Here is a 19,305-nt window from a genome sequence, read left to right as displayed (position 1 = left end):
AATACGAAAGCTGATATAAAGTGCTGTACAACAAAAAAACAAGTCTGGATGTTTGAATGAACGAATGGTTTGGTTCACAAGTAATGCTTGGCGTGTTCAATCCAACTTTTGAATCACTACAAAAGGACACGAATGCGTAAACTTCATCTCTAGAGCTGCTCTGAGAATCACTTCTTCTGTATTTTTACCATTTTATCTGAGGGAAACTGTTGTCATATCATGTAAACACACAAACTGAACTATCTTCAAAACAAATTTTCAACAAATTGAAAACATTGTGACAGAAATATAATCGCAAATACTATTGTACTGTAGAATGTATAAATAAATAAACAACAAAAAAATCCAATAATTTGTCTTTCATAAATACATTTTTAATAGAAGTTAAATGGACGTAGATTTTATATAATCATTTCATGATTTCAATTAATTAGACAATTAGAGTTCTAAATTAAACTGAATCATTAAAAAGGGTTTAAAAATGTGGATTCAGTTGGTAATTTGATATCTGAAGCTGAAGAAATGAATGCCATTTTCAAATATTTTTATTCTAACTCTCTTTATACATCTGAAGCTCCATCTGACTCACAGGCTATGATTTATTTTCTACAAAGTTTAAATGTCACAATTGATTCAGCAGATGCCACAATTCTTGATGCCCCCCTAGACATTAATGAAATTAATTCGGCAATTAAAACTATGTGCTGCAATAAAGCAATAGTATCTGGATGCAGCCTTTAGGATGCAAGCTGAGACTGCATCACTCAGTGATGCAATGTCAGACACAATGTACTCAATGGAGCAAGTGACGTCACTGTGAGGGGTAGGGTTAGGGGCGGGGTTAGGTGAGCCCATTAAAAAGCATCGGATGCAGCACAGACTGCACTGCACCAGGTCTGCATCCAGACCCCTCTCCAATAAAGCCCCGGGGCCTGATGGCTTTCCTGTAGAAATTTTTAAGAAATTTCAGAATAAACTAAACCCCCTACTTTTATCAGTGTACATGGAATCCCTAGAGCATGGTTACTCACCAGAGACACTTACACAAGTATCTATAATTCTCCTGAAAAGTTCCTATCCTTCTCTTTGCAAAATGTAGATGTCAAGATATTGGCCAAAATATTAGCCTCTCGCCTTGAAAATGTGCTTCCAAACATTATCAGAGGAACAAATGGGCTTTATTAAAGGGAGACAATTATTTTTTAACGTTCATATGCACAAACAGAAGTATTTTGAGCAATCAGAGTTTTCAGGTCACATGATTCATCATTGCCAAGTGGTGGAGATGCGCAGAATAGATAAACACAAACAAGAATCCTGAGATTCTGCTGAGATTTCTTCCTCAATTAATACAAAAAGGATTTCCGAGGATCAAATGAGACTTATGGGGCCTTCAGATATCGTTGGTGTATTTGGAGTGTTGCTTTTACTGTTTCTGTTCTTGGTGAAGTGCTTTTAGAGACCATGTCTTTGACTTCATGAACATGTTTCCACTTCAGTGAGCACTTTATCAACCCTTAAGCTGATCCCAATCCACATTTTGATCATTTTTGGATGGCCTGAAGGGTGATTTCTTTTGTTTTATCATTTGTAATTATTGTTGTTTATTAAACTGTATCTGTAGAATGGTTAAAAAAAATCCTGCTCCTCCTTCATTTCCCCCTGGGACAACCTCCCTAAATACATCATATTATCCTCTTCATATCATTATGTCAAACTTCTTTACGGTTCTGTAAAACTTTTACATAATACATCCTCTTTGCTCTGTATTACATAACATGTTCCTGCAACTTGCGTGTATCGGAAAACTAATAAAAGAGCTCATAAGAAGGAACTAGTTCATCATTTGTATGTCCCCACATAAATAATTCAATGTAATCATTAATAAAAAGCTATGGGCTCTGTGAAACTACATGCAGAACATTTGTTGTTTTGTATTTAGCCCAAGCACAATGCGACTCTCGGAGGAGCTGCTTTCATTTGGCTCAGTATAAAAGGCTTTGTTTGAATTGTTTTCAGTGTTTTCCCATGAACATCTTCATTTTTTGTCTTCTCAGAAAACAATCTAAAGGCTAAGCGAACACGTATAAGCTACCGTCAGTGAGAAGTCAAGCGATCTGTTTTAATGTCTAATAGGATTTAAGGATCAAGAGGACTTGTGATGCCATTGTTTTAAGTGAAATGTTCAACTTCAATTAAGAGGGAGTAAAGACGAGAGCCCTTGACGGCTGCTAGTGTTAGTGGCCTTTGTTGTACAGGAAAGGTCAGCAGGGAATTACTGCGTATCGGTCAATTATGGAATCATTTGTGAATTTAGACAATACTGGAATAGCTAATGGATGCATTTGTTATTATTTTTCCAGTCTGTCGTTTTTACCATTGAGCTGAACCCACTCCAGCTGCCAAAACGAATTGCTAAATAATCAGTGTATCAAATTAAAAATAATGCTGCCTAAAGGTCAATCAAGAAAGTGCGCAGCGCCTATTTTATCATGCATAATCTTTCATTGTAAAAAGTTATGCATAACTGTGAGAAAATGAGGGAAGGTAACTATAGACACAGCATAAATGTGCTTTTAATATAAACAATACAATAAAGCTAGGGAAGAAAATTCTTCTAGAAACCCATATGTGTGTGCATCTACACTGTAAGAAAATGCAGGGATCCACACAATTAAAGGGCACCGATGACGAAAATCAACTTTTGGAAGCTGTTTGGACAGAACTGTGTGTAGTATAGTGTGTCCACAGTCATATTGGAGTGATATAAACACAATAAGTCTCTTTTTTAAATTTCCTGATGCTAAAATAAGATCCAAATCCCTCCCATTTTGAGGCCCACCACAACGTAACATAGGAGTGCAGTTTTCCCTGCCCACTGAATTGATTGACAGACGTCATGTTTCTATAATATATATACATATATATATATATATATATATATATATATATATATATATATATATATATATATATATATATATATGTCGAATACAAATAAACTGAGATTAAAATATTTGCTCCTACTATCTGTGATTTTCATATGTTTTATAAGTTTAAAACATTTTTAAACAGCATGTTTGTAATAAAGACAGTAAAATCATTCGGTAATTCTTAACTGCTATAATCACCATGGCCGCATGGTGTCAGTAAACGCTAATGTGTGTGTGTACTGCAAACAGCATTTGTGTGACTCATCATTTCAGAAAGGCTTGAATAAACTCCCACAAATACATCAAAAAAACTTAGTATTTTAGACTAGTGACCTTATTCCAGCTTCATCTCTGTTTGTCTCTATCACTGACTGCTGTTTATCTGCTGTAACAGAAACATAGATATTATATGTCACCTACACTGAAAAAAATGAATCAAAGATGATTCCTTGGATTTACAATTTTTTTTTTACGTTAAGTGGTTGTAAACAATTAATTTGGGTTGAATTTAAACAAACAAATTCAGTTTCATATTATTTAATTTTATTGGTTTAAATTCAACATAAATAAATAGCTTGCAACGGTTTTGCAGACATCATTTTTTCAGTGTATGCTATTGTTGTCTAGTGGAAGAAATGTGTCAATAGAGCCACCATTTTAGTACAGGGTAGCGCTCCTTTGAAATGAATGTGGGACCAATTTGTAGTGGAGGACTGGCCATTCGGAGCCATAGATATGTAAACATTTATACATATATTTAAGTTCAGGAGTTTTCCTGATGGTCAGTTATATATTTTTAAAAATATTTTTTTAAATTACAAAATTTTTTATCTTACACCACTTTTCTACATCAATGGATAAACGACCTTTCGGGCATTGCTGACAAAGAGCATGTGTTTGTGTGCATGCAAATGTATTATCCTCCCTCCCTGTTAAATTCTAACTAATCTATGTCCTGAAACACACCCCCTCTCCTGCTTTCACTCCTAATTCTAACGGAGGGAGCGATATGTTTGTGAATAAATCTCTGTAATGAACAACTTGTGTGAACCATCGATAGTCCTGCATCTCAATGTGACACCGCAGCATCTTGTTGTCATATTTTATTTACATTGTTTGCTGAATTTATTCAATAAAACTAGCATAAGCCTAGTATTTAGAGCAAGTTGGTTTGCCTCATGGTCAGTGCATTAAGCAACTGTATTATCATCAATAGCGTTACTTGTTTAGCACAAAAGTTCGTAACATCTAAAATCATAAAAAATGAAATCTTACCTATGAAATGTTCCGCCTTTATGCTTTGTTTGCTCATTACTACACCCGGTCGCAGTGCAAAATCCAGCATCACATTGGCTTTAGTCTTGACTAGTGCAGTTGAATGACATTTGTCCTGGGAGCGCTGTACAAATGTGGCAGCACTATTGACGCATGTTCAGGGTCCGTATGCGATATCTAGTGTATATATTTATGTAACAGAAGCAGGTGAATTCTGGAGGCTATAATAAATAATCTGATGGGTATTTTGAGCTAAAACTTACAGACACATTCTGGAGACACCAAAGGCTTACCTTACCATATTGTAAAAAGGGTAAAATGGGTGCCCTTTAATTCTTATTTTCCCAACACAAATCAATTAAGTATTAATGATTAAGTGGATTGAACATAAAACAATTACGTTGTCCCAAAAACCAAAGAAATATCAAGAATTGTGTTGTTTCAGCTCATTTTAAATAAGTAGTTTGAACAAGCATTGAAAATCTTAGTCTACAGTTCACACAGTGTATAAATCAAATTAGAGAACCTACAATTTGATACATTTTGAGATCAATGCTTAGTCCTATTTCAAGTGATCATTATAGGAATAAATATTAGTATATATTACATTTAAATATTTTTTATAATGCTGATCAAAATTAGAGAACAAAATTAGGTGTTTGTTTTTACATATTTGTACATATAAAAACTAGTCCTCATTAGGGAGGAGGGTCGTCATTTTAACTTTTTACTTCAATATCTAAATGAATGATTGCTTAAATCCTCCATAAACAAACCGATAAACAAACACATAGAAAAAGTCCCTCATGAATTAAGTTCACAGATCACTAATATCCAATAAAAGCATGATAAGAACGTCAATATGACACCATCTTCCACTAACATAAGACAGGAGACTTTCATTGACGCATTTCGTCAAGCCTATAAGAGATATTATAAGAAAATACGAAAAGTATGACCACATATCACAATTTTCCTTGAACCTGAGCAATTCCATATATCACAGCTGACATGTTTTATCTGAAATCCTTGAAGGCCTGAAAGATCAGAACATGATTTTCTTCATTCAAGGCCTGATAGATTCTTGTAGAAGCGTGCATGCCGGAGGTCTGGTGGGGATATAAAAACTGGCCCCCAAACTGGTTTTGATAGGTAGCTCAAAATACCCAAACACTCTTGAAAACAGTGCCTTTCCAGTTCGACCACCCCAAGAAACACCATGAACATTAAGTTGTTTGCATCTCTATTTTTTTTAATCTTCCTCGAGACCTCCATGGCTGAGAGTGAAGATGTACGAGTGAAGCTTTGTGGTCGTGAGTTCGTTCGGACGGTGGTCGCATCGTGCGGGAGTTTTCGAGTCAAACGCAGCATGCCTGATTCAGACCTTCACTTCGCATACCCTTATAGTAGGTTTGACTTCTTCAGACATTCATGTTGTTATCTGTTTGTTTACTTCATATGTGTTCATATTATTAAGCAGCTGTTGGGTTAAAATGGAACTGAAAACTTTAACCCAACATCTGAGTTATTGTTTTCATATTTGGCTCAAAATAGAGATTCAGAAATGTATTCTGTCGTTAAATATACTACGTTTTCTCATTTAGAGATGAACATTCCTGCAAGTGTAAATACTTTGACATTGTTTATTGTGGAATGTGCGATACAGTTTTGGTTATCATAATGATAACAGTTTGACCCACAATTTCAGTGCTAGATGTTACTCCAAAACAATAATAAAAGCTGATTAGAACACAATATGAGGGTGAATGCATCTTGCAACCTTTTCTCATCCTCTCATGTCATTTTCCAGGGAATCTCCAAAACTGGCTGGACAGAGACCTCGTTGTGCACCAGAGAGGGTCTCCGGCTGTTGAAGATGAGCAGTGGAGGGAGCAGGACACCCCTGAGAGCGTGAGAGGGCATCCAGACCCCCGCCAGCACACGAGCCCACCAGCAGAGCCTTTGGATCACTCCACCACCATGCAGGATCTCAGCGTGTCGTCCAGGAGCCGGCGTGATGCGGGCCCAGCGGGGGTCTGCTGTACTTCTGGATGCACCATGAATGAACTGATTCAGTACTGCTGAACTCAGATCAGATGTAGAGCCCTGAAGATCTTCTGAAGCTGTGGTACATTCAATTAAGCTTATTAAACATTGCATCTACTATACGTTAGCTGTTCCCTGTTGTCGCACATGTGTAGTCATTATGATAGCACTTTACAATAGGATACTGTTTGTTGACATATTTACTCTGTAGCCAACTAAGGAGTTTGTTGATATGGACTAACAATAAAATACTTCTAAAGCATTCATAAGTTAACATTTATTTCATGTCATTTTCATTATTTATTAAGTCCATATATTGCTATTGAATGTATTTGTTAATGGTATGTGATAGACCTGAGCTAACAGGTAGCATTTGTGGATAAAAATGAATAAATCCTGTAGCAAATGTATTTCTCATGGTTAGTTAATGTATTTACTAAACTAAAAAGCTGCAAATAAAACAGGAAAAACAGGAAATAAAATAAAACAGGAAAAAACTACATTCTTCTTCAAAATGTCATATTTATATATTTTTTTAAAGTGAAAATTATTTTTAGTGTAACGTAACACCAGAGAAACCTGTCATTATAGCCTTTTTGGGAACATACACTAGCGGTCAAAAGTTTGGGGTCAGGTTTTTTTCATGTTTTTTTTAAAGAAAATTATTCTGTTCATCAAGGCAGCATTTATTAAATGTAAAGACAATGTTAAATTGTTAAATATTTATTCAAATTTGAAATAACTGCTTTTTTATTGTATGTAGTTTCAAATGAAATTATTACTCCAGTCATAATAATTGATTTTATTACAAACATTAATAAAAATAAAAAAATAAAAATAAATAAATAAATAAATAAATAAATAAATAAATAAATAAATAAATAAATAAATAAATAAATAAATAAATAAATAAATAAATAAATAAAAAATTAATATTAGTGTGATTTCTGAAGGATCATGTGACTGAAGACTAGATTAATGAAGCTGAAAATTAATCTTTAAAATCACTGGAATAAATGAATGAATTAAATTATAAACTGTTTTTGAACAGTTATTTTATAGTCCAATAACATTTCACAATTTTACAATTTCTACTTTATTTTTGATTAAATAAATGCAGCCTTGGTGAGCAGGAGAAGCCTATTTGAAAACATTTAAAAATCACACGAAAAATCACAAACTTTTGACGGTAGTGTACAGTATGTAAAACAGAATGAAAAAACTAATTGTACAAATACGAGTACTAATTGTATACTGTAGAGTAGTATAAAGCAAACATTGTGTTTATTTAATTTTTTTGCAAGTGAAAGCATTTTTCAGTGTACCATGAACCCATCTTTATACATTTTGGGGACATACAGTTGAAGTCAGAATTATTAGCCCCTCTGTTTATTTTTCCCCCAATTTCTGGAGAGAGGGTTTGTTCAACACATTTCTAAACATAATAGTTTTAATAACTCATTTCTAATAACTGATTTATTTTATCTTTGCCATGATGATAATAAATAATATTTTACCAGATATTTTTCAAGACACTTCTATACAGCTTAAAGTGACATTTAAAGGCTTAACTAGGTTAATTAGGTTAACTAGGCAGGTTAGGGTAATTAGGCAAGTTACTGTATAATGATGGTTTGTTCTGTAAACAGTCGAAAAAAAACATAGCCTAAATGGGCTAATAATTTTGACCTTAAAATGTTTATTTAAAAATTAAAAGCTGCTTTTATTCTAGCCGAAATAAAACAAATAAGACTTTCTCCAGAAGAAAAAATATTATCAGACATACTGTGAAAATGTCCTTGCTCTGTTAAACATCATTTGGGAAATATTTAAAAAAGAATAAAAATTCAAAGGGGGGCTAATAATTCTGACTAGGCATGCATGCATGAAACTGTACACCCTTAATTGTATGCATGACACTAAATGCTTCTTGCACTGTTGAGAATAAAGCTTTGTATTGGTTGCTAAACAGGTACTTGTTTAACACAACTTTCTCATCATTAACTGGTGGTAATAGACTTGGCAGTGATTTTTGTTTGATTATAGTCACCAGTGTGCAATGAATCCAACAATTTAAAGATAATGTCTAATCTATGACTGTAAAGGCCTATGTCATCAGTAAATTCTCAGAATTCAGAATACAAATGCAGTAAAATGTTTACTATGATTTACCACAGTTAGATTTGATGATTAGTTCAATTTTGTGGTTGTGTGTTTTTTCTTGTAGCTTTATTAGAAACGTACCGCTAGAGGGCGTATGGCTCATAATAAAATCAGCAGTGGCAATGCTTCAAACTAACTTTTTACATAAAAAAAACATTTACTGTAAACATTTACATGTACAATAATCTAAAACAGCTCTGAACAGTTCTACGTGAATACATCAGGATTGAAGCAATTTTCCTGAAATTGCTCAGAAAACAGCACAATGCAAATACCTCAGAAAAAAACTCTTGACATGTTGCTGATGTATATATGTAATAATAATAATGCTAATACATCTGAATAAACAAGATCAGTGACCTTCTAATGGTACCTTAGATGAAAAGATGTGTATTCAGACCACATACACACTGTCAGACCAGCTGCTGTGTCACAGCTGCTCTTGATAGCGTGTCTTCATCTTCTTCCTCTGGGCCTCGGTCTATTACTGTCACTTATTCAGCCGTCCAGGACAAATGAATATTATGATGTAGCCTGCAATAGAGGGCTCTGTATAAATCGACAGTGAATGCACATATTTTTGATGCTGAGAGTGTACATTTTTGTATGTTCTGTTTATGCAAAGATGAAATATACTTAAAAAGATGTCCAAAATAGCTACCACATTACGACCACAGAGTAAACAGACTGTAGTTTGTGACAGAATTCTGTCATCTCAAAAATGTCTCGATTACATCATGACACGCGTATTGTTGGGGCCTTAGCTGTTCCTGGTATAACTTTTTAAGTTTGTATTAGGTTTAAATGTGCTATACTATATTTTATAAACAAAATGTAGAAAAACATAATAGCACAATTTCTGAAGAACATGACATCATGTCAATTACATCATGACGACTTCTTTTAGCCAATCACAAAGCTTCTGGAGTGCTGTCTACCATCCTGCGCGTTCACAACCGAAGCTGAGGACCGCGAAAGATATGAGGTTTTCACGAGGCTACGAAATGCAAGATTTCTTACCAGTGAATAATGGCTTACACTGACAAATGTCCCACATTTGTAAAAAGACCCCAAAAAAATAAAAAAGCGACAAGACCCAAAAACTGTGGTAGCAGAGCTTCATGTGGAAACGACGACGAGACTGTCAGGTGGGTAAAACCCTTTAATTGTTTACAGGCCCGTAGCCAGCCCGGTGAAAGGGACGTTTCTATATTCTCAAAAAGTGGACCTTTTTGCAGTTATTTGCATCATTTTCTATTTAATTATGAGATTTAAACAATTCATTGTAGTGACATTTTAAGCACACTTTTTAGTTGGATTAGCTTGTCGGAATGTCATCATAACCACACTTTGTGATGGACAAAAAAAATCATAAAGACTTACAATAAATAAATATGAATAAATACTTATTTTTTAAAATACACATTTATTACATCATACTGTATATCATAAAAAATAAGAGTTTGTTAAGGTTTTACATTAAAAACAGGAGCCTATTGTCATTTTTTTTGCAAATAACAAATTGGCCTGCACTTTCCTCAGTCAGAATTCGGTTATTTGAATAAAAAATAATAAAACATAATATTAATAATAATAATAATAATGTAAAGCTTCACAATTTTCTACCCTCTCTTGTAAAAAAGTACATTTGAAAAATCATGTATAACAACATTAGCCAAATTAGTATCCAAATTCATTTGAATATGGGCCGCTTTTGGTGCTTCACACCTTCCTATTGATCACTTTTGTTTTTAGAATAAGATTAAGGTCCAAGATTTAGAATAAAAGTTACTTGTAAAATGTTTTCTCTATTTAAAAACAATACAGTAGCAAAAGATGACGTATCTTATGTCAGATTGTATGTTTTCTTGCACAGTTGGATATTGGACTCAAGAAAAGCATTAGTTTGTATTGGCCAAAACAGATTAACTGAAGTCACAACAACCTTTTCCGATGGGTTATTTTTACAATTTACGATAACATAGCAGTCAAAATAGGACAAATGAGCTCATGATTGCGACAAATTCTGGACCCTTGTCAGTGAGGGGTGGGTCTTTCGAACCACCCGAACCCTCTCTGGCTACGTACGGGCCTGGTTTTACACATTTTGAAAATAAAAGGTTTCCCATGTTCCCACATTTTCCTTTGCACCCCTGTCCCATGCAGTCTATTAATGCACAAGTACTTCTTTATAAACACACGATTAGATAGATAGGTTTTTGACAATTCTTAAAATGCAAGTCAATGGTTACCAGCACTATAAAAGGCAAAATTAAATGATTACATGTGGCTATGACAAAATATTTGTTAAATAAAATAATGTTTAAAACATTATTACTTTTAATCTACAGCCTTGGCAAACAGTTTTAAGTGTGTTTATGGCTGTCTAGACTGGAGTTTGGAGCTTCCAAGCTTTAGTTTTTCCCGTATTTGTTGTGTTTGTATCCTCAAAATGCCAGTAAGTTTTGACTGTTTAATGACTCTCCAAGGACCATGATTTCTGTGCTTTACTTAATGAATTTCCACGAGACTGTGTAATATTATTTCCCAGTGTTGGGTTGCGGCTGGAAGGGCATCCGCTGTTTAAAACCAAGTGGCAACCTCCCGCTCTCCCTCGGGAGGCCAATACGGAAGTAACTGAAACTGCAATTCATCAAAATTCCGCTAGTCCTGGCTCCATAATAGAGCAAAGTGCAATTGAGCCCACTGTTAGAATGGCCAACTTTACAGCAGAAAAAAGGGTGTTTACAGCCTGGTACAAAGAACCATTTTGGTTCATATAGCTATTATTACCCTCCATGACAACTGTGAGGGGGGTGAATTTTTTTATAACTCATCCATTTCCTTTATATTAGATTATTTTAAGTTTGCATAATTAAGGGCGTGGCCACTTGAGTGACTGCTAGGTCTCGCTGGTCGCCGTCACTTCACCTCAGCTGAATCCGGCAGATTATCCACTGATCTCGGCATATTCATCGTATTTTTGTTTTGTTTTATGTGGCTTTACACAGTCAGCTGCCTTTTGGACTTATTTCTTACAATTATCAGATGATATGGGATGCAGTGTGCACTTAATTGTGCTCACAAACCATTCACGTGGCCTCCTTTTCCCATGTGAGTAAAGTTATATAATTGTATACCATCTCTATAAATGTATTTGTTTTATTTAAGATCATTTATCATTAATATTTTTCTTTAGACCCGTAAAGCACTCCAGAATCTGACAGATTGATTAGCTGTAGGCTCTAGAACAGTCATCTGAAGCGTTATCATACAGTGTTGTGCTGGATTGTATCAATAGTCTTGCATTTACTAACACACACACACATCTGAAGTGTTTGGAAGTAATTCGCGTTTTCCTCCTGTAGAAAAACGTCATAAGAGCAATGTTTAGTGGCTCAATGCATTACTACAGTGTTTTTAAAAGTCTAAACACTTTATTGATATAGTGTACAGCCAAGCACATGTGGTCAGAACACAAACGAGTCGCAGGTAATAGAGTATCAAGCGTTTCTCCCAAAGTAAAGTCTGTCTGCCAGGTCTAAGCAAAGTGCCAGCAGGTGTCTGTAGCTCCGCCCACTCTCCGCCTCTTTGCCCTTGTTTGGTATCCCGCCGTGGGTGCGATGACGCGCGAACAAAATGGCGACGGTTGGCCGCGCCTACTTGTGGCTTCTTTTTTTTTTTTTTTTTTTTTTTTTATTATGCAAAAATGAGAATATACAATCACAGTACATTCAAAAGAGAATGGAAAGCCAAAGGGGAAATATTATAGTAAAAAGAAGCAACAACAAGAACAACAACAACAATAAAAAAATATATATATATATATATATATAAAAAAATAAATAAATAAATAAAACACAAGGGGCATTTACATTACACATTAAAGAAAAATATTATATGATTTACAAATTTCAGTTGTTTTTAAAGCCTTTTTTGTAAAAGAGTTAGAAACTGTTTCAAAGTAATACTGCATTTCAGTAAGCAAAATATAAAAAAAAGGTTTTTGGTTTGAAAATTTACATTTATGTATATAAAATTTTGTTAATAAGATAAGAAGATTAAGAAAATATATTTTCTTTTTATGTAAAGCTTCTGTTTTATAATTAACAAAACCAAATAAAACATTTTCCCATAGTAAGGAAAATTCTTTATCAACATTCTCAATTATAAAAAGAGAAAAATCTTTCCAAAGCAAACAAGAGTAACTGCATTGCCAAAACAAGTGAACCAGGGACTCAGGGTGCTGCCCACAAAATGAACAATTAATATCAATATCTTTTTTATATCTTACTAAAAGAGTATTGACTGGGTATGTACGGTGAATAATTCTAAATGAAACTTCTTTTACCTTATTTGTAATTAAGTAGCCATTTGGGATGAGCCATATTTTTCTCCAATCAATATCTGAGACAAAAGAATTCCAATAAAAAGTAACATTAGGAACTGAAATAATTCCATTAAGAAATAAAGATCGTACTGATTTGTTAGATGAGGTTGCCGAGAAACAACATTTACCAACCATTGTAGTAGAAGGGTCTAAAAGAGGAAGCACAGAAGGATAGGGGATGCCTTGGAATAATCTAATAACTCCAGACGGTATAGCATCAAATACAACAGCAAATTCTTTAGGGGGGATGGGAATATTGAATCGATTAAGAAATTCTTTATAATTTAATAAATGGCCATTTGAGTTAAATAACTGACTAACAAGCAGAATATTTGCTTCAAACCAGCGTTGAAAGAAAAGTGATTTGTTTTTGTATACAATATTTTGGTTATTCCAAATAAAATATTTGTGAGGAGAAAAGTTGTGCTTGTATAATAGTGACCAGGCAAGAAGAAATTGCTTATGAAATTGAGATAATTTAGCTGGAATTTTCTCAACATTATAGTTACAGAGTAATAAGAAATTAAGCCCTCCGAATTTAGAAAATATGAAATTTGGAATAAAATTCCATATTGAGGTTGGATTTTTGAGAAAATTTTTGCCCCATTTAATTTTGACAGTATTATTAAATGTACAGAAATCCAGCATATTAAGACCACCATTCTCAAAGCTATTCATAACTACTGATTTTTTAATATAATGAATACCATTTTTCCAAATAAAATTAAATAACATTTTATCAGTTTGACTCAAAATGGATTTGTCAACATGGATAGATTGAGCAGCATATGAAAGTCTGGAGATACCTTCCCCTTTAGTAAGAAGAATTCTTCCTCTCAGAGATAAATCTCTCTGGAGCCATAAGTTTAATTTTCTATGAGTTTTCTCAATAATAGGGTCAAAATTCATAGAGCATCTAACTTTTTCATTTTTACAAATAGAGATGCCCAAGTAAACTATTTTATCTTTAACTGGGATATTATTAATTGTAGAAAGACTAGATTCTTTAATTGAAAATAATTCACATTTAGACAAATTTAAAAAAAGGCCAGAAGCTTTGGAGAAGGACTCAATTTTACTAATAGCAAAGGGGATACAAGTTGCATCTCTTAAAAAGAGAGCAGTATCGTCTGCTAATTGGCTGATTTTTAATTCCCTTTCTGCAATGATAATCCCTTTCAAGGCACTTGTTTTAATATAATGAGAAAGTACCTGAGTGGCCAGAAGAAAAAGATAGGGTGAAATGGGGCATCCTTGTCTGATACCCCTCTGAAGGCTAAAACGACTTGAAGTACCAAATAAAAATTTCAATGAACAGTTACTGTTACCATAAAGTGTCCTGATGGCATTATAAAAAAAATCACCAAAACCAAATTTTTTAATACAACGAAAAATAAAATTGTGCTCTATCGTGTCAAACGCTTTGTAAAAGTCAAGAAATAATATTAAACTTTCATCAGAAATAAAATCAGAATAATCAATGATGTCTAAAATTAATCTTATATTATTAGAGATTAGTCTGCTTTTTAAGAAACCAGACTGCGATTCATCTATTAAATAATTCATTACCTTTTGTAATCTTTGGGCAAAAATTTGAGCTAAAATTTTGTAATCTGTATTAAGTAAACAAATTGGACGCCAGTTTTCAATATGTAGTGGATCCTTTTTGGGCTTTGGAATTAGGTTAATCAAACCTTGTGTTAAAGTAGGTGGGAGAGCACTTCGCAAAAAACTCTCTGCATAAACTTCAGCCAGGAAAGGAGCTAAAGATATAGAGAAAGTTTTGTAAAACTCAGTAGTAATACCGTCACTTCCTGGTGATTTATTAACTTTTAGATGATTTATAGAATCAATTACTTCTTTTATAGAAATAGGTTCATCACAGCAAATTTTATCACTTTCCTCTATAATGTTTAGGTCAGTTATTGAATCTAAAAAAGAGGATGTATAAGTATCATCTGCATGAGAGGTATATAACAATTTATAAAAATTATAACAATAAGAAGATATAGCCTTGGGGTCATCCACAATGTTACCGTCAATCACGAGTTTAGTCATGCTATTATGAATGGCATTAGATTTCTCTAACCTAAAAAAGTAAGCAGAGTTTTGTTCGCCCTGCTCCATCCACCTCCTTCTAGATCGCACAAAAGCACCTTCAGCTTTATTTTTGTAAATGTCGTCAAGCTGATTATGTAATTGATTAAGTAAAGCAGTTTCATCAATAGAAATATTTTCAGGGGAGCTCTGAGTGAGCAAAGTAATCTTACTGACTACTGCTTCTTCCTCTGCTTTCTTATATTTGGTAAGCATACTTCCATAGCGTCTCATAAATTTTCCAATATCAAATTTAAGTAGTTCCCAATTATTAATAAACGAATGTTCTCTTAATGCTTTTTTCCAATAATATTTAATTAAAAAAATTATTTTTAACCTAACAGTATTATGGCATAAATGAGAGCTATTTAGTTTCCAATATGAAATTCTGAGGGTATTTAAAGGATTTATTGAAATTATAATTTTTATATAGATAGCTTTATGATCAGTTAGGGGTGTAGGAAGAATATCAACTGTGATATTTTGAGCATTTAAAGAATTAGAAATCAGCCAAAAGTCTAATCGAGAAAATTGAGAAGCAGCTTTATTACTCCATGTAAAAGCTTTTGTGTTAGGGAATTTGGATCTCCAGACATCAAATACATCTAATCTCTCCATGAATTGTTTAATTTTAGAATTGAGTAAAGAGGGGCGACCTGGAGGCCATTTATCAAGAGCACTATCGATTGGAATATTAAAATCCCCACCTATAACAATTATAGAATTTGGAAATTTTTTAAGCCAATATTGTAATCTGCTTATTATATAATCAAGAAAATGTACATTTTCAGTCTTAACATTAAAACCATATATATTGGCAATAATAACAATACTTGAGTCAATATCAATGATATTACACAAAAAATGTCCATTTGAATCACTGTCCGAATGCAAAATATTCCCTTTAAATGCATTTCTGAGAGTAGTAACTCCTGCAGAGCGTTCAGTTCCGTGAGAAAACCAAAGGTCATTACCCCACTGAGATCTCCAAAACTTTATATCATTAACAGTAGAGTGGGATTCTTGGAAGAAACAAAAATCAGGCTTTAATTGTTTCGCAAATAAAAATAAGGCTTTTCTTTTTATAGACTGTCTCATACCCCTGACATTTAAAGAAAATAAAGATAACATTTAAAAGAAAAATCTAAGAGAACTGTGAGAACAATAGATCTTAATTTAAAGCTTAAGATCGGTGTAGGGAACGACCAAACTTTGCAATTAAAACAAACGTCAGTAATAAGTGAATCGACTTATCATATAACATCTTAAGAACAAGATCAACCGTGATATGTGCATAAATGGCTAAACTTGCTCATGATGAGACAAAGTATTCAAAACAGCCGCCGAACAACAATTCAGAAACCATTAAATGGGAAGTGTGATTTCTTTGCCTTCAACAAAAGCGCGAGCTCTTACGTAGTAAGCTTTTTTCCCCGCATCTCTCGCACTTTTGATTATCGGCCACAGTTTTTTCCTTAGCTCTCTGTCTTCTTCACAGAAGTCTTCGGCAAAGCGTAGCTTGCTGTCACGGAGGTATGCGTTGTTTCTAGCTGCCCTCCAAATTGCGTCACGGTGCACTCTGCTGGTAAACTGAAGGATAACAGGCCTGGGTTTATCAGTGTGCAGTTTTCCCAAGCGATGAACAGTATCGATTACATCTGGGAGCTTGGATTTTCCATCGGGTAGCACTTCCTGACAAATTCGAATCACATCATCTCGTACATTTTGTTCTGCTTTCTCCGGAAATCCGTACAACTTAAGATTCCATCTTCTATGGTATCCTTCCAGCTCCCGAATTCGATTCTCCAGCCTGTTGCGATGGTGCTTTTCCTCATCGATGCATTTCTCAGCGTTAGCTATCTTTACCTTCAAGTCTTTTACCTCTGCACAAACGAAATCCACTGTCTTTTTCAGACCTTCAATTCGCATAGCGTTGTTGTTTATCAGTTTCTCCATACCGTCTGCCCTGGCGTTAATCAGTTCAGAGAGAATGGATATAATATCTCCACTAGTTGTGTCTGATTTACCACGTTTGCTGGATGGCGGCTTACTTGGGGTCACGGGTAAAGATGGAAAGTCATCCACAGCAGAGGGTAATGGCGGGGATACATGGGTGTCATAATCATGACAAACATCCATCAGTAGATTGCTTCCTTCAGAAGATATGCCTTCAGGGTTAGACGTCATAATAGCAGGTGTAGCCGAATTGCTAACAGTGTGATCTAATAGATCTTTCCTTTTCTTTTGAGATTTCGACATATTTCTTTCGTCATTAAACTACAGATAACAGTTTCAAAAGAAGGCGTGATAAGTGTCACTTACGTTCAAAAAATAATTTGTTGCAGAGCTTGGGAAAGACAACTATTCAGGGCGCCATCTTCCCGCCAACCTTAACCTGAGAACCTTGTGGCTTCTTTTGCGCTCTTCAGAAACCTATGGGTGACGTCACGGATGCTACGTCCATATATTTTACAGTCTATGTGTAAAACACATGCTGGTTAAGTTGGCGGTTCATGCCGCTGTGACGACCCCTGATTAATAAAGGGACTAAGTTGAAAAGAAAATGAATGAATGAATAAATGTGTAATATTATGTTACCTACAGTTATTTATAAAATACAAACGCAATATTCTGCTATTTATAATTATTATTTTCCTCCACCCAGTCTCTTCCACCAATGTTACCAAATTGGACACCAGTATAGACATATTAGTGTTTTTTTAAATAAAAACACTGCTACAAGCACCAACATATTATGTTACACTTGCGAGATGTTCAGCTGCGGATGTGGAACTTTAGTCAGTCAAGACGGGGTGGAGTTATGATATTTGACTTACAGTTGTTTCCAACAAGATTTAATTATTTCAAATAGATTTCATTGGATGAATATATTTGTTTATACAACAGTCCTGTCTGGTTCCTGAATCTGATTGGCTGATAGCCGTGCAATATTCTGCAAATAACAGCACTCGTCCAACCTCTTCACCCTATAGCCTTATGTATTACTCCGCCCACATACAGTACAAGCAGAGGACACTCTACCGTTTGACAAATATTGCATCTGTTGTGCAACTTTTGAGGCTTTTTCATCGAGAATGTAGTTGTTTAGATTGCTATGCAGTTTATTTATAAGGACAGTGCCTACTTTAAATATTCATAATTTCAGAGAGACAGCACGTCGGTGGCCATTAGCCTGTCATTGAGCAAAGCCATAGATATTAGATGTCGCCTACGCTATTGTTGTCTGTTGGAGGGATTGTGTCAGTAGAGCTGCCATTTTGGTCCAGGGGAGCACTCCTTTGAAATGAATGTGGGACCAAGGTGCAGTGGAGGCCTGTTCATCCAGAGATACACATATATACAAATATCTATAATTGGGTGTTTTCCCGGTGGTCAGTATGCAAATGTTTTTTAAAATTACAAAAATTATAATTTTACATAACTTTTCTATATCGATGGATAAGTGACCGCACGACTTTCGACATTGCAGACAAAGAGCATGTGTTTGTGTGCATGGAAATGTATTATCCTCCCTTCCTGTTAAATTTGATCAAATCCATGTCCTAAAACACACACCCTCTCCTGCTTTTACTTCTAATGCTAGCGGAGGGTGCGATTCATATGTGAATGACTCTCCGTTATGATGGACTCGTTCACTTAGCCGACAATAATACAAGTTTCTAGCACCGACATCTTTTTGTCATAATTTATTTACATTGTTTGACTATTTTATTCAGGGTGACTCGGTGGCGCAGGAGGTAGTGCTGTCACCTCACAGCAAGAAGATTGCTGGTTCGAGCCTCTGCTGGGTCAGTTGGCGTTTCTGTGTGGAGTTTGCCTGTTCTCCCTGCATTCGCGTGGGTTTTCTCTGGGTGCTCCTGTTTCCCCCACAGTCCAAAGACATGCGGTACAGGTGAATTGGGAAGGCTCCATAGTGTCCATAGTGTATGTGTGTGAATGAGAGTGTGTGGATGTTTCCCAGAGATGGGTTGCGGCTGGAAGGGCATCCGCTGCGTCAAACATGTGCTGGATAAGTTGGCGGTTCATTCCGCTGTGGCGACCCCGGATTAATAAATGGACTAGAAAAGAAAATGAATGAATGAAGGATTATTTTAGTCAACAAAACTAGCAAAAGCCGAGCATTTAATGCGAGTTGCTGCTACTTTGCCTCATTGTGAATGCAGTAAGTGACTGTATTATCATCAATAACGTTATTTGTTGAGCACAACAGTTCACAACATAAAAAAACATTAAAAATTTAATCTTACCTATGAAATGTTCTGCCTTTATGCTTTGTTTTCTTTGTTTGCTGGTTACTACACCCGAACACAGCACTAAAGTCCAGCATCTTCACATTGGCTTTAATCTTGACTAATGTGGTTGAATGACATTTGTCCTGGG

General features: G+C 34.8%; 1 protein-coding gene across 1 annotated transcript; it reads left to right on the top strand.

Moving 5' to 3' along the window:
* Positions 1 to 5,415: 5,415 nt before the first annotated feature.
* Positions 5,416 to 6,528, top strand: insl3 (insulin-like 3 (Leydig cell)). The gene is made up of 2 exons (XM_056466519.1): positions 5,416 to 5,614; positions 6,019 to 6,528. The coding sequence occupies exons 1-2, from the start codon at positions 5,428 to 5,430 to the stop codon at positions 6,291 to 6,293; spliced, it is 462 nt and encodes a 153-aa protein (XP_056322494.1). The 5' UTR covers positions 5,416 to 5,427; the 3' UTR covers positions 6,294 to 6,528.
* The last annotated feature ends 12,777 nt before the right edge of the window (positions 6,529 to 19,305 follow it).

Source organism: Danio aesculapii, chromosome 2 (assembly GCF_903798145.1).
Source record: "Danio aesculapii chromosome 2, fDanAes4.1, whole genome shotgun sequence".
NCBI classification, from domain to species: domain Eukaryota; kingdom Metazoa; phylum Chordata; class Actinopteri; order Cypriniformes; family Danionidae; genus Danio; species Danio aesculapii.
The sequence above is the reverse complement of the archived record's forward strand: the minus strand, read 5'-3'. Positions and strand labels throughout refer to the sequence as shown.

Excerpts from the sequence above, each read along its gene's own strand:
- insl3 (XM_056466519.1), top strand. The coding sequence starts at position 5,428 with ATGAACATTAAGTTGTTTGCATCTCTATTTTTTTTAATCTTCCTCGAG. Across the intron at positions 5,615-6,018 it reads TCACTTCGCATACCCTTATA|GGAATCTCCAAAACTGGCTG; the intron begins GTAGGTTTGACT and ends GTCATTTTCCAG.